The 26,245-nt window shown below is 39.5% G+C and overlaps 1 protein-coding gene across 2 annotated transcripts in view; it reads left to right on the top strand.

Moving 5' to 3' along the window:
- Positions 1-26,245, top strand: part of LOC116314175 (neurexin-1a) — a 246,455-nt gene that overhangs the window by 73,187 nt on the left and 147,023 nt on the right. For both annotated transcript variants that reach the window (XM_039622145.1, XM_031732107.2), the window contains exons 5-8: positions 8,599-8,900; positions 13,343-13,504; positions 17,502-17,943; positions 25,673-26,056. In XM_039622145.1, coding sequence (XP_039478079.1) covers positions 8,599-8,900; positions 13,343-13,504; positions 17,502-17,943; positions 25,673-26,056 — 1,290 coding nt within the window. The remainder of the gene's footprint in view (positions 1-8,598; positions 8,901-13,342; positions 13,505-17,501; positions 17,944-25,672; positions 26,057-26,245) is intronic.

Raw genomic sequence — 26,245 nt, 5'->3', positions numbered from 1 at the left:
CTGTAGGAATGGATTGGCCTTTGTAGATTAGTATTCAGCACGTTGCGCTCCTCCTTCACTGTAATGCTGTTGTGATTCTGTAATGGGCCGAAAGCAAATGAGAGCCTTGGAGCTAAAGTGTGCTGTTCTGTACGTGTGCTCATAGAGTGTTTGTTTGACTGAGCGCACGGATATTCATTTTGCATTTGCCTGTCTCTGACTCTTTTATTTTATTCTTTTTTCCCCCCTCGTTTTTTAATGTCCTGTTAGATTCCATTGCCTCATGTTGCCTCTTGCCATTTTGAAACCTTAAGAACTAGGAAGCCTTCAACACTTTTAGCCTTCCGTTGCTCTGTGCATTGGATAAAAACAGAGTTCGGTACCATCAAGAGATTTTCTACCTTGTCTCTCACCAGCACCATTAAGTCTTCAAGATGGAGCTTTTTCAGGGGGTGAGATATCTCTTAAGCTCACTCCACATAAATGTTCTTGTTGAGGGAATGCGCCAAAACATCTAATGTAATGGTTCACTTCCCGACTGTAACTCCCCCCATTTTTTTCTTCTTAGCCTCAGACATATGGGGATCTATTTTGTCATGACTTTCCTTGAAAAAAACTACTTGATGTTTAAGAGATACAAAACCCATGTCCTTATATATCACATTTATCCTATTTTTTGGTTTTTTTTGCAAAAATCTATGACATCATGATTCATGGGGACACAGCTTGTTCTGCATAATTGTGTTTTTTTTCTTGTTGCTTTTTTTTTTGTTTTCCCAGTGGAATATCTTAAAGGCATCATAAGAGAGGAAATGAGATCTTATTGTGGTCAGTTTTAAATAAGAAGAAATATTTTCTCAGACTTTTTCTGTCTGACTTTCTGCTGAGAGGAAATTGCAGTTTGTGATGTGGGAGTTGCAGGAGTCAGTGTTGTTATTAGAATTTAATCCAGTTTATGTGTCAAAGGTATTGAGGAAAAGATATTCTTTAGTGTGTGTCTTTCTGAGGTGTGCGTGCGCCTGTATCATTTCCATTAGCTGGTGGATGTCTGTTTTCATGCCTTGCAGGAATGTGTGCACAGGTGTGTGCATCATCAAAGGTGCGATGCCAGTTGTGGATGAGGCAGCTTTGTGTCCTCATGGGACCAGATACCAGAGGAGGGCAGCGCGTGCACCTGACTGACACGCTGCCAATTAGAGTGAACAGACATTGACTCTGTGTGTGATTTGGCTGACACACTGTGAAATGGTTGCTTGACTCTCTGTTATTGGGAAAAAATGTAAAAGATTTTACTGGCTACTTTCTAGCACTCTGAAAACACACACATACTATACATCAGCATGAAGTCATATTCTCTTTTCATCTGCATCACATTTCATGCTTTATTAGAGGGCTGAGAAAAATAGTAGCTGTAAAAAAACAAAAACAGGATGAAGTTTTGACCTTCATTTCAGCTTCATGCCAGCAGCTGCTGTGAACACAAATCTGCAAAGAGCATTCTTGTAAGCTAATAGCTTTTGCTTTGAGCTCGCCTCCTTGTATCAGTCATCCATTAATCACAATGTACAATTTACTTGTACTTAAGATAGATTCAGGGTGAGGTGAGGCCTTTGTAATTGTATTATGCTTGAAGTTTATTGTTTGCAATGGTATATATTTTATAAATGCCACCCAGTATGTTTACCACCAGAATAACAATGCAAGGCTAGCCATAGCCACACTAAAGCTTTGTAGCTCTGCATAGTACAGTATCTTATTAGACTCAGTTTTAAAAGCAAAGAAAAATAACAACAAAGTGGCACAAAAGACATTATGTAATGTGTAGGGATTTGTTAACTTGATGAAAAATCAACAAATGATTCGTTTCTCTGCTGTATTTGGTGTGAAACAAACAAACAAAACAAGGAGACAATACAAAATAAATAAATAAGATAAATAATTATAATGCAAATACATTCACCAGCCACTTCATTAGGTACACATTGCTAGTCCTTAAAACAACCCATCTGGCACTCAACAGCCCTGACACATTTAAAATTACTTAAATCACCTTTCTACCCCATTCTTATGCTTAGTTTGATCTTTTTTGAAAATATTTTTTGGATTGTCATATTTCATTGATGAATTTAGTTAATAGCTTAATGTGACTAATCTGAAATAACACACCTTTAAATAAATTATTAATTTAAACAAAGTTAAACAAAACCTGGAAAGCATCCCTGCTTTTCACTACACTTGTACAAAAAGAGAAAGAGATCTTGCATGACTCTTTGCTTGCAGAAAATGAGCTACATGTTATATAATAAGTGTCTAATTGACACCTGATTCTGTCCTTAATGACACGAGCCAATTATAAGTAAATTTACTATGGGCAAAGTGTTTCTGCGGACTCATGCTAGGGAAGGGGACTCTCTCTAAGCCCAGCATGACATCCATCATACTGTGAATCTAAATGACACTATATGTTAAGCTCACACAGTATGGTGTCTGAGGGAACTTAGTGTGTGGATGTGTAAGCTCACACAGATTTGCACATGCTGGCTTTGTCAGTTAAATGTCTGATAATATTTAACACAGCTAATTGAGGCTTTTCTCTCTCTTTGATGGCACTCAAAACGATCACCAAGTGAAAACAGCCTTGTAGAAATTTTATTTACATTGCTGACTTAAAATAAAAATACCACAAGTCAAAAAATATCCTCAAAGAACTCTTATGGGTTATTTGAGGGATGTCTACCTTGCAAGCGGAGAGCACATTTTTTTACTTCAGTCTTTTGAACTGTGTGATAATCATGTAATAAAATATATTCTCAAAGAATGTAGCACTTCAGAAACTCTTCTATCTGTCATACGGTAAGAGGCTTAAACCAGCTTGATGACGCTAACTTCCTAACATTTTAATAGGATGCCAGACACTAACTTCTGTATCATTTTAATAGGCTGCCAATCAAGAAAGAAAACAGCAAGCAAATGAAAACAGAGTCAAATCCAGTGTCAGGCACCGAGCTTTGCCACAGACAATTAAACTACTTTGGTCTCCTTTTTCGATGGCACAGCTAGACCCTAAAATTCCACAGGTGCTTCTTTGGAAGTGCATCTTTTCTGAACTCGCTCTGAACCTGAAAAGACTGAGCATTACACACCAAGCTCGTTTTACTTCAGCTTCTTACCGAGAGCTGAAAACGAGTATTTATAGTGGTGTGAGGAAGGTGGGTGAAATCTCTGACAGGGAAACAGTGGTGTCGAGTTTCATGCTATAGTCACAGTTAATGCTGAGGGCTGTCATGAAGAAGATGACACAATTGGAGTTGGGCAACCATAATTGCTGTGTCTGTTTGAGCAATTCGAAACCTTCTCTACAGGCCCATAAAATTAGTATGAGTCTTGCTTGCTATGTGTCATCTTTCATTTAGTCTCTTTTGACTCTGGAGGACACTCATTATTTGTCATTAATAATGATATCGGCTGTATCGTTTAAAAGCCGTTTGAGTAAAATGTGTTTTCTACTCCCACGTTTCAACTTTTCTGCCATAGTTTCACCTTAATTTATTTTGTACACAATCGGGTCAAAAGTGTCAGCGACTAGATTAATTTGCACTTAAAATCAAAGCTTTGCCTATCGTTCATTTCATGGGTAATTTTTCTCATATGCTGCCAAGCCTGTTTCAGACTGTTGTGTCATGATTTGATGTTGACAGGGAATGTGCTCCCCTGGGTGCGAGCTAATTTAAAAAGCAGCCATAGAGTAGCAGTTGCCAGATTATGTGTCAGAGCAAAGTGACTGATGAGGAGCCTCCTGGTCGCTCGGTCACATGCTGGCAATGTTGTACATATGACGTGCTCCAGCTTGTAAGCCCCTTGGTGCTTCATAATAAATGAGTGATTTGGTTCTACATAGTCAACTTCAATTAGGGTTGAATGATACTTTAGAGGCAGTTATTACTGTTTTTCGCAGTGAAGCATACCTTGATTTTTGTGGTCGCGCCATGCAGCGCCAACTCTGCTCACGCCTTTTGTAATTTAATTTGAGTGACGGATACTTGCATTGCTTCCATCAATATGAGTAGTTAGTTCTGCACCATATATGCACAAATGTGATGTGACCATAGAGAACGAGATGCCTGAATGGCTCTTAGTTAGCTGCTGTTGATTAACAGTTGGGTTTTTTTTGTAGGGACGAGGACAGTTGTACATTTGAAAGAGATCACAGGATTATGAGAGTGCTGAAGCACAATTATTTTTGTCACAGGTCTTAGATCTCTGACAGATCTAAGAAAAGAAAGCAAAACACGACGTTTAAAATATCCTGCTAATGGCGGTTTTTGCGGTTTCTAAATGTAGTGTAAAATGGGTGTTGGTGAAGGCACCGATATGATGTTGTCTTTAAAAAAAATGGGATGAATGATGCAGAAAAACACACTGTGACAAGTTTTTACCTTTGTGTCTATTTATGGCCTTTCCCTAGGAGCTTTCTGTTCACTCTTTTCATGTCTTTTTCTGTCCTCTGTTTTCTGAAAAACACTGAAGAAGCTGGCTCTAATTCTTGTTCTCATTCAGTGTTATGACTCAAGGGCATTGATGTGCCAGCAGCTAGCTGTAGTTTGATTGACCGTAGTCCGTAGGTCTGCCCAGAGAGACAAATGGGCTATGCCCAAATACCCAGGAGATGCAGCAACAAAATAGCACCTTTCTTCATTATTATTGGGGACACTCTTTGCATAAAACACTCTAATACCGCGACCTATGTCGTAAGTCATCAGCATTGGGGTTTTGATTTTTCTATCACTAATAGAAAAATCAAAGTAATAAACGTAACTCTGTTTTTTATGTGTTGTGTTATTTAGCTCATCTGTTACAATATTTTTTTTTACATTATATTACTCCACAACATGGCTTGAGATGCATTACCACATAAGAACTAGTAAACAATGTAAACCTTAGGCTACATCCCCACACACTGGCACAAATCTTTATCCTAATGAAGGGCGCGCACACACACACACACACAAACAAATCTCTTTATTTGATTTTCAGTATAACCACAAAGCTGAAAGCAGTGCTGGTAAAAACCAGCCCAAGGAGCATTTCACAAAAAATGCTGTGTGTTAGTAGCAGTGGATCATTGTTTCTGGCCTGGACACAGTTTGCACTTTACCGTCACAACCTTATCCTGTCACACAGTAAAAACTTATGTAAAGCTCATATCTTCACTCTTCAAAAGTTTTATATTTAGCTGCTGTTTTTTTCCCTCCGTCCAAACTAACTAAACTTAGCCCAATGTCGTGCAAGTGCAGGATAAAATTCTTCTATCTGCCCATGGATGAAAGAGTTTATGTAACCCCAATGACATAATTGTGATTAGTAACTTTAGTGTTTTCCAGGTTACCTGAAAGATCTTTAAACGCTGCAGCTTTCACTAGCCCAGCAAGCTTTAGAAAGGTATTAATCACCACAGCGCCACAAAGCTAATTAACATATCATTACAGACATACCATGTTGAAGCTTTTCCAGTCAATATTTCTCAGTGCTTTTTACAGCAAAACAAGATACTTTTAATAAAACTGTATTAGACCACAAAGCTTGGTTTACCTATAAATCAGCTGGAAATGGGAAAATGAAATCTCGACTCAAGTGTCTGGATCATGAATTCTGTCTATACTTTTCACATGAATATTGTATATTGCAATATATCATAAAGATATAGCAGCATAAATTATCAGACATGTACGCTAACCCAAAAACATACATATGTTTACATCTGAGTAACCCAGTTAGGAATGTAAACACCGCAGAAGTTGCACATCCCCTGGCCCTGAAGCTCCCTCTGGGCCCGGCCCCCAAACGTTGTAAATTCTAAGCAATGCCTCTGCTATACACACACAATTCATTCTCCATTGGTTAGGGGAATTAACTCTGACTTGAAGGCATGGGGATGTGTGGAGAGAGAAATGAGAATGACCCTAAACTATTGGCTCTATTTGTTATGTGGTCACTGAGCTTGTGAAGCAGGGATGGGTGGATTTAGTGAAGAGGGTAGAGTTCTCTCATTTTCACTGATAGGGAGCGCAGACATAGAGGGAATGACCAAAGAGTGGTGAGATCCAGTCAGCTTCAATTATGGCCCCTTGTAGTTTTCCCAGAGGTGCACTATAGCACGTTTAAGGGGAAATCAATGAGGTGACAAATTGTTGTGGACAGCAACCCCTTTCATTTCTTACATTGTTGCATCCATGCCTGGTTGGTACACAAAGCATATGTGTGTGTGTTAATTTGTGTGTTTGTGTGTTTGTGTGTGTCTGTGTTTGTTTGGCAAGCATATATGAATGTGCAGCCCCATTTATGATAATTGAATGCTTTGCTCCATTTGTTTTTTGGTGCTTTATTTTCTGCTAGTAGCTTTAATGGCTTGTTATCTGTCTAAACCTTTTTTAAATGCTTTCTAATAGGTTTTCACATGCATCACCCACTGATGCCCAATGTCACCTGGTTTTCTTTTTATCTCAGAATGTTAAGGTTTTTCTCAAGGTTGTTTTTGCTATGCCAAATCATAGCAAATATTTGTTGATAGCCCGACGGCCGAGGAGTGCTCTTTTGCTCCGGTATGCTGAGAACCATTTGTACATATGAAGCTGACATAGGAACAATTTTTCCACGAACAATTCAAATCTGGGAGATTTTTGAGTCCAGAGGTGGTGAAAACAAAACAAGTGAGATAGGATGTACCATTTCTAGCCTACGGGATTTTTTTTTATCAAAAGTTAAATTGTAAATAATTCATCTTAACACATCTAGAGCTCTTGATCATTTGTAAATTTTGATATAAATTTTCATATAAATACCGTACCAATGTGTCATTCTTTAACTGCGGTTAGCAATCTCTGTTAGTTAGAAGATTTAATCATTTTTGCTGGCACTCTTTGGTCATATTGTTGCACTTCAGTTTTTGAATTCCATTAGTCTTTGTCAGTAATTGCTCTAACTGTGCAATAATCTTCCTACCTAAGGTGTGTGAGCAGGCTTTAATAGCTGATGACCAATGTTGGGGTTGTTGCTGAGAAAAAGTAATGCATTATTTGTTACATAATACGGTAGATTAAAACAATTTGTTACATAACTCATTATCTTACTATTGTGTCAGATAATTACCAGTTGACAGTATAAACCATTGGCTATAGTTCCACAACAGAAAACCCTATTGTATGAGAACATACATACAAAACTTCTTTTAGTGTTTGAATACAAAGCTGTATATGCAATGTAAAGTTGGAAACTAGGCAAAGAGACTTCAGAGAGATCACTACTGTAACACGTACACGTGTACAGTAGCTACAATGTTATAAATCTGACTGCTCATCACTGACCTCGTTACTGATTGAAGATCAGGCTCTGGCTGCTTGGTTATGGTTGGAAGACAAGTTTTACTTCACTCTGGGTTCTTCGGTAGCTTTTTGTTTGTGCATGCTAACTGTGCTGATGCTTGGATCTTGTGCTAGCAGCTAAATGCAGTTGCTGCTGTTTCAGATGCAATTTGCACTTAATTGCCTATAATTGGGCTCTTGTCCTTTCATTCAATAAAAAAAGTAACCAGTGCACAGCAAAAAAAAAGGCATGTTTGATATTTTTCTTACCTATCTTCTCATCATCTTCTTACTACAGTATAATTAGATTATGTAAGGATACATGTCTGCCTTTACGCTATCTCCTCATTTTAATGGGTGGGTCAGTCTGGAGAAAACTTTGCAGGAGCACACATACAATGATTAATAACATGTGTATGATTGTAAGAGAAATTTATCATAAATCACAATTCTTTGAGTTTTTATATCACATCAAGTTCATCATCCCTCATTCTCCGTTAGCATATGTTTTACGTGTCATCTTCAACTTATGGCGCCCTTGCATAATGGTCACCAAAATTTGTGCATGCTACAGAGTTTTTTAGCAAGAATTGGCAAAAACCGCTTTTTCATAGTGCAGATAATCGAAGAATCTTATAATTAACGAAATTTAATTACCGAGCACACTGCTGTAGCACTACTGATGACAACAAAGCATTTTACAGATTTCATTTACATTTTCAGACATTGGTTATTTTTTCTTTTTCTTTAGCATAGTAGTAATGTTCTAGGATGTTTTCACGAATTATTGTTACATTCATGAGCGCCTACATGTAGCTCTGTAAGGTATTTCTGATTTGTTGATTGTAGTTGTACCAATAAATAGTGTTGTTGTAGACGTCTAATCTTAATCACAGAAAAATATAGTGACTTGCAACTGTTATCAGGTATGTCAGTTGAATCCTTAATCATCCGCTTGCCTTAATCTAAGTCTAATTACCTCAGAAGGGTATTACAATAGTGGCATCTGTACAAGGTAAGAAATAAGTGCCTGGGATTATCTGCCTGGGTTCCTTTGGCTGTGGTCGATTCTGGTTGGCCATTGAATTGTTAAATAAATATGTCTCTTTTTATACCTTCATTTACAATCTAATTTCAGTGTATTTATTATCAATTCACCTTTTTGAGGCTTTTATTCACATATTTTTTTACACCTTTCCAACAGGCACCCAAGAGGACATTATATTAATGAAACACATTTCTCTTTCCCTTGTCTCTGCAGGAAAAGAAGAGTATGTCGCAACCTTCAAAGGATCTGAGTTCTTCTGCTACGACTTGTCCTTGAACCCGATTCAAAGCAGCAGTGATGAAATCACATTGTCATTCAAAACCCTACAGAGGAATGGACTGATGCTGCACACGGGAAAATCAGCTGATTACGTCAACCTGGCTCTGAAAAATGGGGCAGTCTCACTCGTCATTAATTTGGGGTCTGGAGCCTTTGAAGCTCTTGTGGAGCCAGTCAATGGGAAATTTAATGACAATGATTGGCATGATGTCAAAGTAACAAGGAATCTACGTCAGGTAACAGTACAGAGGGTGATATGGAGACTCAGTAAATAAATTAAAACAAATGCACTTAAATCATTACCATCATACAATACATTATTTTTCCCAGACATTGTAATTAAATTGCTAAATTTAATCATGATGGTTTCTGGTGGAGAGTGAAACAAAACCACGAGGGAGCAGGGACATCTAGATATGACTCAGGGCCTGTGTAAAGTTACAGTTTAAATCAACCCAAAGATTTAAAAAGAAAGGTTATGATGACATTTTACCTTTGTTGTAGCTATGCAAAGTTTCTAGTGTCATTTACATATCAACTTGTGCAAAGTAAGACACAATACTGTTTTTGATGTCAAGGGAAAACAAATGTAACTGAACTCAAATTTAAGTGTAGTACGTACAGTAGAGTCTGTATTAACAAAAATTATAATATTTGAAAAAAAGGAGAGAAAAGGTACAAAAACATTTGAGTGCTTATGTTAGTACAATTGTGATATTGGTCATTATGAATCTGTTGTATTTAAGTATTCAAACGAACTTGCTAGCACACTGTACTTTTTACTAATATAAACCTTTATGTAGAGCATAAGTAAACCTAGGGTTAGACTTTGAAGCACCAAAGTCAAATTTCTAGCACAGATTTATAGACTTTAATGGGCTTTGCTTTATGGTCTTGATTCACCTCCGTATACTCCTAAGAAAGAGGGTATTGACTTTACGTGAGTTTTAGGAATTTGATTTCTTATAAAAATCCTGTTTGGCCTCTTAACACCAAAGGATGGTACAACTCCTGTTTTCACGTGGCAGTGTTGCAGGATATCAGCAGAACAAATTCTAGCCTGGTTATGAGATGAGGATATTAATAAGCACAGTGTTTTTGCTTAACAAATATGTAAATAATCCACCTGGCAAGTGCAGATCATGCTGGCTGGAGTAAATCAGCAGAGGTCTGTTAGTGTTTGTTGTGCTGATTCACAGCAGGCCAGCATACACTAAATGGGGTCAGGATGTAGCTCTCTGCAAGAGGCTGTTCATCCTTGAGGATGATTGGAGGGCCCATCAGTTGGACCCATGACCAACCTGAAGAGACAGAAGAGTTGTTGAGGCACAACACTGTGGCATGCTGTCGGTGGCTTTCACCAGTAACTGAATGCTCAGTTTCAGCTGATGTAATGGTCAGCTGTTGGTTGAAATTTTGCTTTCCTTGAGACTAAAGGTTGCTAAAGCATGGGTTTCAACAGTCTACCCTCCGGGTTTATTACAATAGCACACGTAATTTCCTCCAGTTCTCTAGGGCCTGACTAGTTGCAGGTGGAAGGCTGAATCAGCAACATGGCATTTGGGATACAACCCCAGGTGACAAACCTTTGCTACAGGTGTCTTGTGTGCAAAGAAGTACCCACATACCAACTAGGCAGAAGACCTTTAGCCCTATAGATCATAATTAATCATTTCCAGAGTAAGTGGATTCAGCTTCTGGGTGCATCTCGACTTGTAGGTACAACAGCTGCTGTGACGAGACAGCTGGAACTTTGCTTCCAGTTCATTGGATATTGTTTCGTAAATACACACAGGCTCTGCTAGATGATTTGGAAACATTAATCACTCTCACTGGGCCCTAACCCCAACATTATCTAGGTTTAGGAAAGCAGAAAACTAATAATACCACACTGTGGTATTTGTCTCTGCAAAGGAAACATGGGAATGTAAAATTATTATACAGGTCTTTCAAGCTGAATACTGTAAACCCCTCACCTAATTAATCAAGCTAATTTGCACTGTCAAATTCAAGAAGAGTCCCAAAACCCTGGATACATTGCAAACGTTTCAAAAATACTTGTTTCTCTTGCCTGGGGCTGCATCTCTTACAAGATAAGACTAAAGGCTTTCAGACCAGTGCTTGCCTTAATCCCTTTCAGGGTGATGTACGTTAAGTGTAACACATGTGCCTGTAGTTGACACATAGAGACAGTCCTGCACTATATCAATAACTACCCAAAAACGTTGTTGGTTTTGTCGAGCAACAGCACCAGACTTAAGTGTTAAAAGTGTTAATGCCAACATACAGATGCTGCTAGCACTACAGGAAGTTACAGTGAAATAAGGTTAAGTGTTCTGGAAGGACTCGTTGAACTGAATGTGTGATGAGAAAATATGTAGATAAATATAAAGATACTTTGTGATGTTCCTACTGTGGGGCTGATTGTACTAGAACATAAAATCATTTTTAGATGAAACAGGTTATTTTTAATTCTCTTAACTATATTTTCTTAGAATACAATCTCTATAATAAAAAAGTAGTTGTGCATTAATTTTTGCATAATCCAGTCAGGTTGAGGATATTTTTTGTTTATTTACTGATATGTAGAACCTTAGAATTATTAGAGGGAGTACTTTTTCACATGACTGCAGTTTACACCCAAAAATCTCTAGATTTGTTCCTGCTCATTTCGTGGGAAATGTTTATCTTCACCTCAGTACCACAGCTTCTTTTTGCATAATCAGCCAATTGATTATTGACAAACCTAAAGATCTGGCCAGCTTGAACATTCACTGCATTCAAACTGTAAAGAAAACAAAGCATATTGAGTGCATGCTCTGCGGGGGAATCAAAATTGCCATCCTCCATATTCTGTGTCAGGGTCTCCTTTGCTTTGTCTCATTGCAGTAAAGTGATCCTAAAGTTCATCAATAAGACCAAACGGAGGTAAAGTATTGTATGAGCGGTGGGAAGTCTGATACACTGGATTGGTCTCAAGCCTAAAACCAAGTACAAAAGAAGACGAATCCTAATATCAATAGCAACAATAATAATAAGAATAAAGTTTTAGAAATGGCCTTGGGAATTTTCTTAAGAGGGTCAACTGATGTGCTTTAGGCATTCTTTCGTATGAGCCATGTCTGTCAATCATAACCTTTTGTCGGGACTTGGGTAAGGACGTTTTTTTTCTGCTACTCAACAGTCTAGTCACATACAGAAAATGGTGCAAAAAAAAAAAAAAACCCCACCATGAAGGAAATCAGGGAGTTACTGGTTGAGCACTTGCACCTCTTGTGCATTCTTGTTATTTCCTTGGTCTGCTTTTTTCTTGTTAAACTTATTTTGCCCTTTTTTCTCTATGTTACTAACATGCTTTGGAAACAAACTAACATCATTCATGGAATGTTTCATTCTACTAACCAGTATGGTTTTTTGCCGTTTGACAATGTACTAACAGTATTGACCATCATATATTATTTGAGTAACAATCGTTATTCTGTTCACAGTTTTTAATTTCCTTTCTCCCCCCTTTTCCACAAAGCACTCAGGCATTGGACACGCTATGGTAAACAAACTACATTGTTCGGTAGATATCATTCTAATTGTTTCTTAGTTTGGGTTTGCCGTGTGTTTCTTTCCTTTCCTTTTTTTTTATTTTTTTTTTTTACTGTAGACGTCATTTACAAAAAAAAAGGGAAATTGCGGTTGGTACTCTTCTGCTTACTTTTCGAAACCTTTTTCTTGGTTCATTCATTGGTTTCTCCTCTTTATTTCACTTGTTTCCTGTCCAATTCTGTTTGATCCACCTTTTTAGGAGCATCATTTCGAGCCTTTTGCATCAAGCTGTGGTTAATAATGAGGACCCTCTCCTGTCTGGCTGGCCTGATGCTCTTTGGCTCAGCCAGTTGTATCCCCCATTCACTTTGCATGGCATGCACTTTTGACTACCTGTTGCATATGCCACACTGCCCATTTGTCGACGTGAAAGTGACGGTTGAGCTGTGTTTGTCATTTCGTCTCGGGTGTTTTTTCTGATTTCTCTTTGTGGTTTTTACAGTGTCCATCGGCTTGTGCATGCATCTGACACTGTGGCAAGTGTCGAAATACTGATTCTGTATCCCAATCAGGAAAATTGGGAGAATTTTCTTTTTGTGTGCGTGAGAACAAAAAGAAAAGACAAATGCATGCATGTCTTCTTTTGTCTCTTACCCTCAGTCATTGTCCTGTAATAAAAGGTATTTGTGCTTTTCATAGCATGTGCTCCCTTTCTAACCTAGTGGCACGTTCTGGTTTCTTTTGTAGAAACGTCTGCTGGACATACTAATATGGAATAATAATAAATAATAACTAACCTAGATGACATTTTACTAACACCATTTTTGTGTCTGCTAAAATACTTTTACGTTGCAGTAGCAGCAATACTAACACTGTAGTATGGGCAGTTGACTAACTCTCTAACTAGAATAGTCTTCCTTTTAAGTCTTGCAGTCGTCCTAACTAATCAAACTGGACAAAATAATAATCAACAAAAACAAGAAAAAAGACAAGCAAACAAACAAACAGACATGAAAATGGGTTTCAGAAAAAAAAAAGAAACATGTAGGGAACTCTGACCTAGATTACAAGAAAAAAGGCTATAACATTATAGTAGGCTGTCTGAGTATAGCGTGTCCTTTCCCTCTGCTTTGTTGTTTAGGTAACAATATCCGTAGACGGGATTCTGACCACCACAGGATATACGCAAGAAGACTACACCATGCTAGGCTCTGATGACTTTTTCTATGTCGGAGGGAGCCCTAGCACAGCCGACCTGCCTGGATCTCCAGTTAGCAACAACTTCATGGGCTGCCTCAGGGAGGTAAACACCACTTCTGTGTGAACTCTGAGGCTGGTGGGTGTGCAGGATATGACTGGCTTCACCTTAGGACTCCAAAACAGACCCTCCCACCCACAAGCTGGCCCTATTTCATCCTTAACACCCTGAGTTTGTTTCTCCTCTTTTCCTCACTCTCACTGACACAAACTTTCTCTGACTCAAAATTTTTTGCCTCTGCTGCCCCCTCAGTGCACATGCGACGCTCTACACACATGCACACACAACTATGCCGGGCGCACCACACACCCACGCGTATAGAGGTCTGTCTTGGAGTGGAATTTACCTCGGGCTTCACGCGGCTATGTCAGCTGCACTTCAAAGCGGAGCGGTGATCCTGAGATCAGGGAGTGGAATTTTTATGAGGAGTCAGGCACCTGACACGCTTAACACCTCACTATTGTTGGGGAGTGTGCTCTATCAGATTTTATCTTAGGCCAATTGTTTAAAGAATAACATTTTTTCTTTATGTTCGGTATCTGTGGAGGGCTTTCCTAAATGTAACTTAATAGTGCTTGAAAAGCGGGAGCGAAACAAGAAAGTAGATAGAGAAATGTACATTAGTTATACGCTCTCAGATGCATTGAATTCAGCACATCCCTGCCTCCACAGTGCAATGGGCCATTTGAATACTTAATACTGTTTCTCACTCACCCCTTTATGTCTGTTGCTTATAGTGTAAAGATAATTTCTCTAAGTTATCTTAATTTTTACATTTTATTGTAAAATGTAGAAGTTTTTCTTACCGATAAATATGGACTGTGAACATATAGAGCTGTGAGACTTATGCAAAGTTCAGGCTAATTTATAAAATACTGAAAATGACCAGTTTATTTATCTTTTCAAACTTTTTCGTCCCTGTCTTTTTTGTAGCTCCTCTTGCTCCTTTGGTATCATTAAAGGCAGACTGCTGTCCTCAGTATCATGTAGGACAGGTCTGAAGCATCTCTCTTTAATGAGTACATAGGGAGTGGAGCAGGGAATGTTCACAAGCTTATTAAAAGTGTGTTTTTAAGGGAACTTTTTTAGTTAAATACATGTCTCACAGGTGCTGCAGATGTTACAACAACATGGGTGGAATTGGTTCATCCCATTTATGGTCATCTACCCCACTGAATTACTCTCTGTCCTCTTCCCAAGCCTGCCCTCACTGTCCTGAGATCCATGTATTGAACTGCTCAAAAACTTTTAAATATGCTGCAGAGCTGCGATAGCGACTACAAGAAGAGAGACAGAGGGGATTTTCAGTATTTTATTTGCTCATGGGATCATTTAATATTCCTTATTTAGTTTTACCAGACAAATGCAAATGTCAATATCAAATAAAAAGAGATTAAGCCTGCATGCTCTAAAATCCATAGTTAGTTCAATCTACTTGACTTTCATTTTTTTTCTGACATTTTAGTACGTTGACAAGCTCTTTGCATCCTCTCATCCAGCCTGTTGAATTAAACAAAAAAGCCCATCTCAGGTCAGCTTCAGAGTGTGTTGTGATAGAATATGTGTGGTGGTTTAACAGCGTACGCCGTGGGACCTGATTGATAACATGTCTCCAAGTGGCATGTTGCAGCATTTGTGTGCAGATTCCAGTCTGAGTCGCCACGCCTGCCTGTTAGTTCTGATGGCAAAACAAACTGTGGTGCAGTAATAGCTCAGTTGTCACAGCCCTAGTTTGATGACAAATTAGTGCAGCACTACGAGTGCAGCACCAGTCGTAGCTCAGACCAAAGCTCCTTCGATGCTGAAAGGTGCCCTTTGTCTTGACTATAAAAAATTGATTTGGGTTTATTGGCTGTATCTGTTGCACCTTTGTCTGCATGAGTCAAGTTCAACGGGCAGAGAGGCTGTAATTTATTCCTTTACTTTTTTTTAAGCGAGGCGATGTTTTATTCCATTTCTTTTTCTATAATTTCTAAAACACTACATTTTGGTTTAGTGTCACGTTGGGATCCCCTGGCCGTCTTAGGATCTTCATCCTAAGATGAAGATCCACGGCAGTGTGACTTTCAAGTGTGAGAATGTGGCCACTGTAGACCTGAGAGGCCTGAGTGAATATACATGTATAGTCTCTCTCTCTCACCGTATATATTTAAATATACTTTATATATATGTGTGTGTGTGTGTGAAGAAAATAGAGTTTCCTGGTTTGATTTCCTCACAGTTGAGTGCAGTTGGATACAGTCACGTAGCATTTACAATATTTACAATAACCTAAGCCTTGGCTTATCTAACTCTGAAGCACCGCTATGAGCTCCATCCACCTGAACAGTTAGACACAGTAGATCTGACTTGGTGATAAACATAATGCTCCATGCAAATACAATCCCATCGGCCATGTCCCCATTTTCAGGTGAACGCTTAGCATGACAGCAAATAAAAAACATGGCTAGTGTTTTCCACAGCTGTAACTCATTTGATTTGACCCACTGGAAGCAACAGACATATACAATTACAACTCTTTTGTTATATAAATGTGCATGCTGTTGCAGTAATAGAGCTATCTATTACTTGCTAACATTATCCTCCAATTAGCAGTATTAGAGCAGCGTGAAAAAGATCATCAGCCGTGCACTTGACATCTAGAGGTGGCTGTTAAATAGTAGTTCCCCTTTTATCTCTCTTCCTGATAAACTTTAACATCTTTATGTTTAAAGTCTTTGTTGTCCTCTAAATCTTAGCTTTGTACGAGTATGTCAAGTGTGTCTGGTGAAAAATAAAACGGCTCCATTGATGTTTTGATGCAAAATGTTGACATTCACTGAAATGTTAATTAGTTGGAAATTGGATGAAACTAGACATAGGGATCCTAGCTGCTGCTTACAGCTGCTTAGTAGATACTCTTTCATTATGGGGATTGGATAATGATGGGGTTAGAGCTGTCTTAATTTTTTTTGGACTGTTGCTAATTACGGTGGAACCCACACAGACATATTCTACACAAACTGTAGACCCTAATCAATATTTTGAGTATTCATGAGAAACTTGCTTAAGTGAATTTAATATGCCTCTTCTTGGATTTTAGTGAATGAGAATAAATCAGGCGATTAAGATGAGCTTCATACACAAATGGAGTTTACTAGTTAGACAAACAACAGTAAATAAAAATGAGCAAATTAGAAAATGTACTGATGCTGTATCATGTATGATAATGAAGCTTATCCATCAGTAAATTTGGTATTTTAATGACATTTAATGGGCTGCTACTCTTTCACTTCTGTACCTTAGCTCTATATCATCTCAAAGGTCACAGTACTAATACATTTGATTTATTTAAGCCTCCTGTTTTATAGTGTCTGAGAACAGTAGCTAAAATTGACATAAATGTTTGGGGTTTTTTTGATTTACAAATTTCCAGCAGTATATATGGGATAACGGATGCTGGAGCTTGCACGAGAAAACACTGCACTCATTTATATCTTCTTTAGAAAGGCATATCCATCATCTGACCACTCTTATTCTAATTAAATACTCCAACAGGGACTTTAAATCAGCATTTTGCACCACACCTACAATCAAGCCACTAGTTTAGATTTATCACTCCACATGTCACACCGACTCCCGTGAGATAATGCTGGATAAAATCATTTTCTCCAAACCATTGTCACAGTTGTTTGTCATGTTCAGGTTGTCTCTTGACGGTAGAGCTAAAAGCCAAAATGCATCTCTCACCTATTTACACTTCACCCACTATGCACTTGTTGTGAAGGCTTCAAATGGGTGCAAAGAAAGCGGGATGATGTCTGTGACATTTGGTGCCCTATGGACACAGCTCGTCACGTATAGGTGCAGTGTGACAAAGATTACCAATAGCTGAGGCATGCGATCCTTGCTTATGACGCCGTGTCGTGGGATGAAATATCACATGGACAGCACGGTGTTTAATTATGCATATTTACCTTCCCCATTATATTTATATTCTGCAAACCTATCTTTGGTTTGCAGAATATGACTAAAACCTTTTTTTTCTTGTGTTCCATTTCAGGTTGTATACAAAAACAATGACGTGAGACTTGAGTTGTCCAGGCTGGCCAAGCAGGGTGATCCCAAGATGAAGATCCACGGCACTGTGGCCTTCAAGTGCGAGAACGTGGCTACTCTAGATCCCATCACTTTCGAGACGCCTGAGTCTTACATCATCCTCAACAAGTGGAATGCTAAAAAGACAGGCTCCATCTCCTTTGACTTCCGCACCACTGAGCCCAACGGCCTTCTCCTTTTCAGCCATGGCAAACTCAAGCAGCAACCAAAGGATTCAAAGAGTCCTCAAACTCTTAAAGTGGACTTCTTTGCTATCGAAATGCTGGATGGCCATCTGTACTTGCTGCTGGACATGGGCTCGGGAACCACAAAGACCAAGGCAGTCAACAAGAAGGTCAATGACGGCGAGTGGTACCATGTTGACTTCCAGCGAGATGGAAGATCGGGTAACTTTTTAAAAATTCATTAGCAACATTTAGACGAATAGCTTGCAAGAAACAATAATAGGCACCTATTGCTGCATCTGTCGCTTTTATGAGAGTGCAATACATTTAAATGTAAAAAAATATGCAACATGGCAAAAAATGACCACTTGAACTGATGTACTTTATATCAACAAAATATATTAGGTTGCGTGACTACTACTTGACTTCCTATCATGTAGGTGAAAAGGGTCTGTGGGCTTAACAATAGTGTTTTCACAGCAGTAGTTTAGACCTTCCACATGCCCTGACTTGAAGTACTGTAGGAGTGATGTGTTTCTCAGCAGTTTATTTCCTTCGTAGCGCAGACAGTGACCATCTCCGATCAAGATTTCTTAAATAATAGTGCCATAAAAACAAAATACAATACTTCAGAAGGCTTGAAATTATACAGAGACATGCCACCACACTCCTTTGTGTTTTCATACACATACAAACAAACACATGCAGTGCCTATTCACCTGTGTCTGGGAGACTATTGCTGGGCAATGAGCATTTCAGTAGCCCAGCAATCAAACACAGTTTTAATTTTGTGCGTTGTTGTCCTCCTGGCACCAGAAATGTGCAAAAAGTATGGTGATGAAGTAATCCTCAATATGACTGACTAGTTTAGCCTTCAACATATAAAGTGCAATCAAGAAGCACTGGCCCATAAAAATCAAAAATACATACCTACCTAGCTTAAATTTTCCTCTTCAATTGTAGAAGTGCCATTACGACCATGAACTGTGGCATCGTGTCACTGTGTGCCGACATACTGACTTCACAGGAAGATTTCGGCATCATCAGCGCAACCTTTGTTAGCCACCTATTTACTCGCTGCGTTCGGCTCTTTCCACTTTCTGAAAATGAAAGTTCAAGTTGAGGGATCACTGTTTCAACACACTGGTGCAGATATAACGTGCATCAGAGAGTTTCAGGTACAACAGGACAGAATGAGACTTCTGCACAGCGATCTAAAAATAGCAGCAACGCTCAAAATACTTTGGTGGTGAATAAGAAAATGACCTTGAAGGGGAGATCAGATTTTTATGGGCCATAACCCTTTGATTACACTGTGTACGGTACAACGCAGCATTCAGAAGAAACTTAAAGAAGGAGCTCTTTAAACAATTTTACTGAAATAAAATTATTTTCATGGGGTCATGGACTTGTTTTCTAAAAAACGGAATTATTCATTATTGTACCAGAGTTGGTTCACCACTGAAACTTGAATATTTCTCCACACACTGCCCTTCCACTTGTTATAATTATTTTTGCATATTTATTATAAAATCCAATTGAATAGTGATAACCCAACTTCAGATAGTGGCTACATGTCACAATTCCAGGCACATATTTGCAACAAAATAACTTTGTCCCCTCTCACAATGTGTCCTCTAAGCCCCGGGTCGCCCTGCACTGGTCCCTGTTGATTTGCTTATCTAAGCAGCAATTTGTTAGTGTGAGCTTAGAGCCAAGCCCTTGCAATGTCATGCTGCAAATTAGATATACCCCTTGACCATGTTTTCCACTCCATCTCAAGAGGTGGAAATTAGATTAACTGTTTCATTACCCCCCTAAGCAAGTCTGGGTTGTAGTTCCAAATTGAGCTAGATACAATGTTAAAATAGTGACAGCTTTCACACATTCAGTTCCATTAGTCATTGACAGGTTTGTAAAATTAGCTCCAATACTCTGTTTGAGGTGACACAATACAGGCGTACGCTGTAATAAACATTACCGAGTGGCTTCTATTGAATTCACTGGGAGAAGAAAGCTGTGGGTACCTTCTCAGATGACATAAATCCAAAACATTTAGTTGCGGTGTGCCGCACCATAAACAACATTGTCTTGCTAAATTAGATTTTTTTTCATTATCTGTGTAGTAACCTCTGATCACCCTCCCCCATGCAGTGCACACATGTACACACTAACACGGGCACACAGAACCTCGAGCTCTCTCATCGAGCTCTCTCATCGAGCTCTCCACTCACTGTTCTCTCTGTCTACCCTGCCTAAGTTTCCATGGAAACAGGAGGGGGTCTCTCCCAGGACTGAGACAGTTACTGCACAGTGCTGTGCTGAGCTGTGCACTAATGACATTTCAGAATAACTTTTCTTTCTTCTCTCAAGTCCTGGGGATCAACACTTACGTACTGGCCTGTAGAGAGGATGTACAAAGGTCTCGCCAACATGACGACTTCCCTTGTGATACGAATAACAACATGGCGAGGATGCTTTAGATACGTGCACACAGTGGCTTCAAATTGTGAAGCTTTTTTCCAGTTTATTTATTTATTTATTACATCAGGGTTTCTATGATCTGTACAAAGCACTGCTGCTTATGGTGTGTAATGGTGTGGATACCACTCCTGAAATGTATATATTATAATCTCTATATATGTATTAACAATTGTGAATCAACAATAAATGTGCACAATAAATCTCAATTAAAGCTATAATCAAGAATAAGTAGGTAGGTAGGTAGGTAGGGAGGTCGTTCCATAGATTAGGAGCTGCCACCAAAAAAGCTCTGTCACCTCTATTTTTGAGCGAGTAACATCCAAGAGCAGCGAGTTTGTAGACCTCAGTGCTCTGGTAGGAGTGCAGGCTGTAAAAGTTCTGTTAAGCATGGTGGTGCCAAACCATTGAGCCTCTTAAAAGAAAGTAATAAAATTTTAAACTGGATCCTGAAATGGACTGGAAGCCAGTGTAGGCAGGCCACTACAGATGTGATGTGATCACACTGCTTTCTCTACTGGCATTTAGCCACGAGGTTGCATATTTCAGAACAACTCTCTCGGTTACAGCTCTCTTCAGACCACTCTGGGCTACTATTGAAACACAGCAGCGCTACATGTTTGGCTCCATGGATGACACTCTTTCTTTGTAATGGGCTCATTCTGAGCCCAGAGTTGTCAGACGATTGCTCGCATAAAATGTTGCAGCATAATCTGTCACCGAGGCTGCTAGTGGTGGCCCGTGGTATTATTTTATGCAGCTCATAAGAGCACAGAGGATTCTGTACATTTCATTCATCCACAGTTTATGTCATACTGTGATATAGCAGTATGGTTCCAGCCATTATACCAGACTGAGCATTTCTAACTGTGACAAATAACTGTTGTCAACTGGTAGCAACACAAAGCACAGAACATAACTGAATGACACAAAATTAACAAATGAGTGAAAATGCCATAATAAAGCCCAATTCTGTGAGCAGACACATTGCAAACACTAACCAGGTGTCTGATGTTTTCCCGTGTATCAGCAAACATATGCTTGCTCCCTAAATTAGAGTGAGGTATCAAAACCACATGAACCTATGTCCTAAGCTTGAGAAAACACACAGTTTATTGTCAGAGCTATTTTAACACTGATGAAAATAATTATTAATACTACAATCTAGTTCTCTTAATTGAACCCTTTAAATCGTACACACGAGTCCTTCAAGGTAATTTTCAAAAACAACATAGAAGAATTCACCAGTCCCCCGAGAGCGTGACTCATCAAACATATGGTATTCTTGGCTTTTCATCTGTGTGTCAGATGTTTTATTAATACACACCACCAAGCACATCACTCATAACAAAAGTGCAACACAACAGCCAGACATAATTATCCGCAGCCCAGTCCTCCATGTGCAACGCTTCCTGCAGCTGTAACAATGGTGGATAATGATCCCTGCCCTATTTAGTTTAGGCAGCTCTTCCTACAGGAAGCAAGCCTGCAAATGGACTCTGGCTCTCAGACAGCATCTTCTAACCCTCAATGCATTAGAGACGCTAAGAGACACTCTGCTTTTAAGTGAGGGCTTCTGGGCCGCAAGTGCTGTGGGTCACTCATCAGAGACATTACACGGACATTGCTGTGTTGTAGCCACACTTCCTGCTAGGGCACACGCGGCGCTACTTCACACACAAACATGCACACGTACACCAAACAAACAGAGGCAGGCACGCACACTCGTATAGATAACATATTCCCTATCCTCACAACCCACTCACGAGCTTCTTTTTCTACAGAGAATCCAATCACAGGGAGAGATTTGGCCGTATCGCCCTAACTGGATTGTAGTAATCCCCTGTCTGACATGTTTTGGGGATGTGTGAGTGGGGTTAGGGGACATCATGCCAAGTTGAGCCTGGCTGCTGATGCAAAAAGTGTGAGAGAGATCTGAGCTGTCATTTGGACCCCTGCCTTCAGGTTTGATGATGGAGTACCACTTACAGGTCAGCCCACAGAGAGGGATAGAGAGAGAAATGTGGTCAGCGCTTTTAAGTTGGCTAGACTGCTGATTTTTGGCGTCATCATTCAGTCACATTTTTAGCCCTCTGTATCAGTTTGATCATCTCGTTTGTAATTTCTGTACTAATTTTTCAGGACACTGTTTACCGCTGTGTTCCCTCTGCTTTCTTATCTGTCATCATACCCCCCCCCAATCCTCTTTCCAGGCTGCTTTATCTCCATGTTCTCATCTTGTTCTGTATCTCCTCCTCTTTAATGTTAGCATTCACAAGACACACCCCCTGATATTAAAATAATAGTGTTCAAAACATAAGTAGTCCTGCAGTGTGTATATGCCCTGCTGTTAGGGTAGTCGTTCAACATTACATAGATTCACTCTGCTTTCACATATTCTTTACAGGACTTTGAGAAGTAAATACATCACTCTCACATGATGCCCAGGAGATGTAGATATCTTTCTTCTTCTTCTTCTGCATCAATTTAGACAGACATTCTTTCTTCTTCTTTATGACTGTAATAAGACTTAAGTGTAGATATCATGAGGTTTAAAGCATCCAATAACTCGATGATGACTTTAACAGTATCACTTTAAATTTTACTTTCAAAGAGCAAGGCTTTCTCGTAATTTTTAAAAATGGTCAGACTTTTTGAAACTCTTTCCAAGTTTTTCATTGGACATTACCTGCTTTTTCACTCATTCTCAGTCCAGTTCAAGTACCAGCCTCTTTTCAGAGGAATTTTTATTTGTTAAGCCACTTTTACACTGACCTATTATGTCATTAAAGCATAAAAAAAGACACCTAACTCAAAGGATGGACCGGTGTTGTGTGTGCCAAATTTTAAATTGTATCTTTAGGCATTTTGTTACTGGCAGCGTGTTACAAAAATGTATCATTTGTTTCTATTTCTATAGTGAATCTTTAGTTGAAAAATGCCAAAGATAACACAGTGTGACAGGCATAAAATAGTATTTTGGCACCAACACCAAAAAGCTATTTGCCAAACACTTGGCATATTTTGGCATCTGCAGGGTGTCCTTAAAAAAGTTGAGGAAATTGAACAAGTGGAGGACAAAAGAGGAAAGCTTAAAAAAAAAAACTATCTACAGCAGATAAACGTTATCTGAAAGCAATGTGAAGCCATTAGAAATGGGAAAAATACAGATCTGACACAGAACCTGAGAGATGCACCTGGACCATCAGTTGATTTATCTACTGGAAAAATGAGAAAAGAGTGGCTCTCAAGAAGGGAAGGGAAACAGGAAGAAAAGGGTCACAAATTACTCAAGAATTGGACTAAAAATCAGCAGCAACAGGTTTACACCAAAGTTGACACGTTTAGTTGTTGTCAGTATATGAGATCAGGAGCAAGGTCCAACAGTGAGTGTCTACACCCATCTGTAAAAGACGGTGGAGGCTCTGTCATGGTTTGGGGCTGCATTTCAGTCAGTGGTGGTGGGGATCAAAATTGATTAAATGAGGAAGATTGAAAAGTACCATCAGACTTTGATCCACCGCACAGTATCTGATTGGCAACAGCATCATTTTTCAACATGATCAATGATCTTAAACACACTGCCAAGGGAGTAAAAGCATACCTGGATAATAGATAAATAGATAAAAGATAGAAAAACAAAGAATGGAAGATTGACCTCAAAGAAGAGCTTTGTAAGTCCTTTAGAAAGCATGAAGATGGCAAAATATAAAGAAATGAAGGGTAGCACACTGCTTCATTCACAAAAGTAATTTTGCAAACCAGTTCCTTCAAATGCCTGTCACAGTGTGGGACCTGACAAGAAAAAAAAAAAAAGTGTTTGCATGTGTGGATACTTCTCTCGCCATTCACGCTGACCACACTGATGTTCATTCTTCAGCCAGGCACCTGCTCTACTCAGAGAAAAGTTTCCTCGCTAATGAGTTTGATGTAGTGAGCTCGTTAGCTATAACCTGAAGGGAGCTGTTCTGGCTGCATGACGGGTGGCCTATGCCAAGTGTGCAAAGCTTGGAAGTCTCAACAGCTGTGGCTGGAGAGAGCAGGGGCAGTGGGTGGCGGCAGGAAAGTGCAGGAACAGATGCCTGGGGCCAAGACCCTGAGAAAAGAGCTGGAACATGTTAGTGGGACCCGGTTAATCATTGTGCACTAGGTCCTTAGCTGTCTCTCTCAAGCAATTTTGCAAAAAGGCTGGCTCACCTTGGCTATGAAGATCATACATGAACAAGTGTATTATTAGCACATGGAGTGATTTTTAACATTTTTTTGTTATGTGGAAAGATGTTTCTGAGAAAAAACAAGGCTTTGATAGAAAAAAACGAAATGCAGATATTTATTATATGTATAATTAATTGTGATATGTACATTCATGCATGCTAATGGTAGCTGTAATGAAATGTGAAATGCCCCATTTAATATCTAATGTGTCTCTAAAAAGTGCTAGGCAGCCCTGCTGAAATTCAAGTGTGGCTTAGGGCTTGTTTCCCCAACATAAACACTTTGACTTGAAAAGTAACTTAAAAGCTACACTTCTCTCCCACATACAGTACAAGCATTACAGCTTTGCCATTTAGCCCATGGCAATCAACTATTAGTTCCTTCATATCTGCCATGGCATGCATCTGCCACTCAAAATGCAAATTATGACTCTATGGCAATTTTATTTTTAAGCATCCATCCAGGCAGTGGCCTGTGTGGATCCTCAGCGCCACGGTATATAGATTACTGGACGAGGATGCGGGCAGTGGAGGCAGCCACCATTAATTAAAGTCCACAATGGTTCCTGCACTGAGAGTAACAGATCCATATACAAATTAATCACCCGGTCTGAGTCCCACAGTAAGGCCTTCCTTTTCCACAGCTTTACAGTCCAGTCATGTCCGCTGTTGTTTACCGTGCTCCAGATCGAGAATTAAACCTGAATGAGAGTGATAAATCATGTTGGGAAACACACATGCTCTCATTGCAGGTTTATGTGTTTGAGAGGCAAACAGAAGGAGAGACAGGGTGGGGGTGGGGGTTGGGGGGGGAGCCTCCAGTCCGTTAATCAAGATCAAAACGATGGTTACGATGTTTTTTTGGGAAGGGTGGCTAAAATGATAGAGAGGGCAACTATTTTTCTTTTCCTCACTAGTTTCTTTATGACCACTGCTTTATAGATAAAGGAGATTTATTATGGCAAATCCAAGGAAAATGGAGAGGATACTCTTAGGAATCCCAGATTAAGCTACTAATAGACTAGCTGCCCTGTGATTAATGCGTCTTATCAGCTCTCATCAGTCATTCTAAATGAAGAAAATCCTGACCCTGTCCAGATGGATAACGCTAATTAGGTTAATTTCTTCATCAAAACATTTTCAAATGGGTCTTCTTTGCATCTTTGTGGTCCTGTAGGACGCATAGTGGCTTTTGGAGGCTAAATGTTTACTTACCTCAAAGCAGCAAAACCATAACTTATTATCTTCATTTTTAGGTACCATCTCCATCAACACTCTCCGCACTGCCTACACAGCCCCTGGAGAAAGTGAGATCCTGGACTTGGATGACAACCTGTACCTCGGGGGTTTACCGGAGAATAGAAGGGGGTTGGTGTTCCCCACCGAGGTGTGGACAGCACTGCTCAACTATGGCTACGTAGGCTGCATTCGAGATTTATTTATTGACGGACAGAGTAAAGATGTCAGACGGCTGGCTGAGATCCAGAGAGCTGCCGGGGTCAAGCCCTCCTGCTCTAAAGAGCCTCCCAAACAGTGCTTGAGCAACCCCTGCCAAAACAATGGGATCTGTAGAGAAGGCTGGAATCGCTACGTGTGTGACTGTTCTGGGACTGGATACCTGGGTCGCTCCTGCGAAAGAGGTAGAACTTTGTCTCATTTTGTCTACCCAGCTGTTAGACTGCTTATAATTTCTTTCTCCTAGGCGTAATCTTTGCCAGTGTAAAATGTTGATGATGCTGCACAGCGACACACTTCTTCCTCACCCTGCATTATCTTCTGATGTAGGGATGGGATCATAAAAGTGTGAATATAATTTACATCAAAGAAAA

This window comes from Oreochromis aureus, linkage group 13 (genome assembly GCF_013358895.1).
Source record: "Oreochromis aureus strain Israel breed Guangdong linkage group 13, ZZ_aureus, whole genome shotgun sequence".
Lineage (NCBI taxonomy): Eukaryota > Metazoa > Chordata > Actinopteri > Cichliformes > Cichlidae > Oreochromis > Oreochromis aureus.
This window is presented reverse-complemented; position numbering and strand designations above follow the sequence as displayed.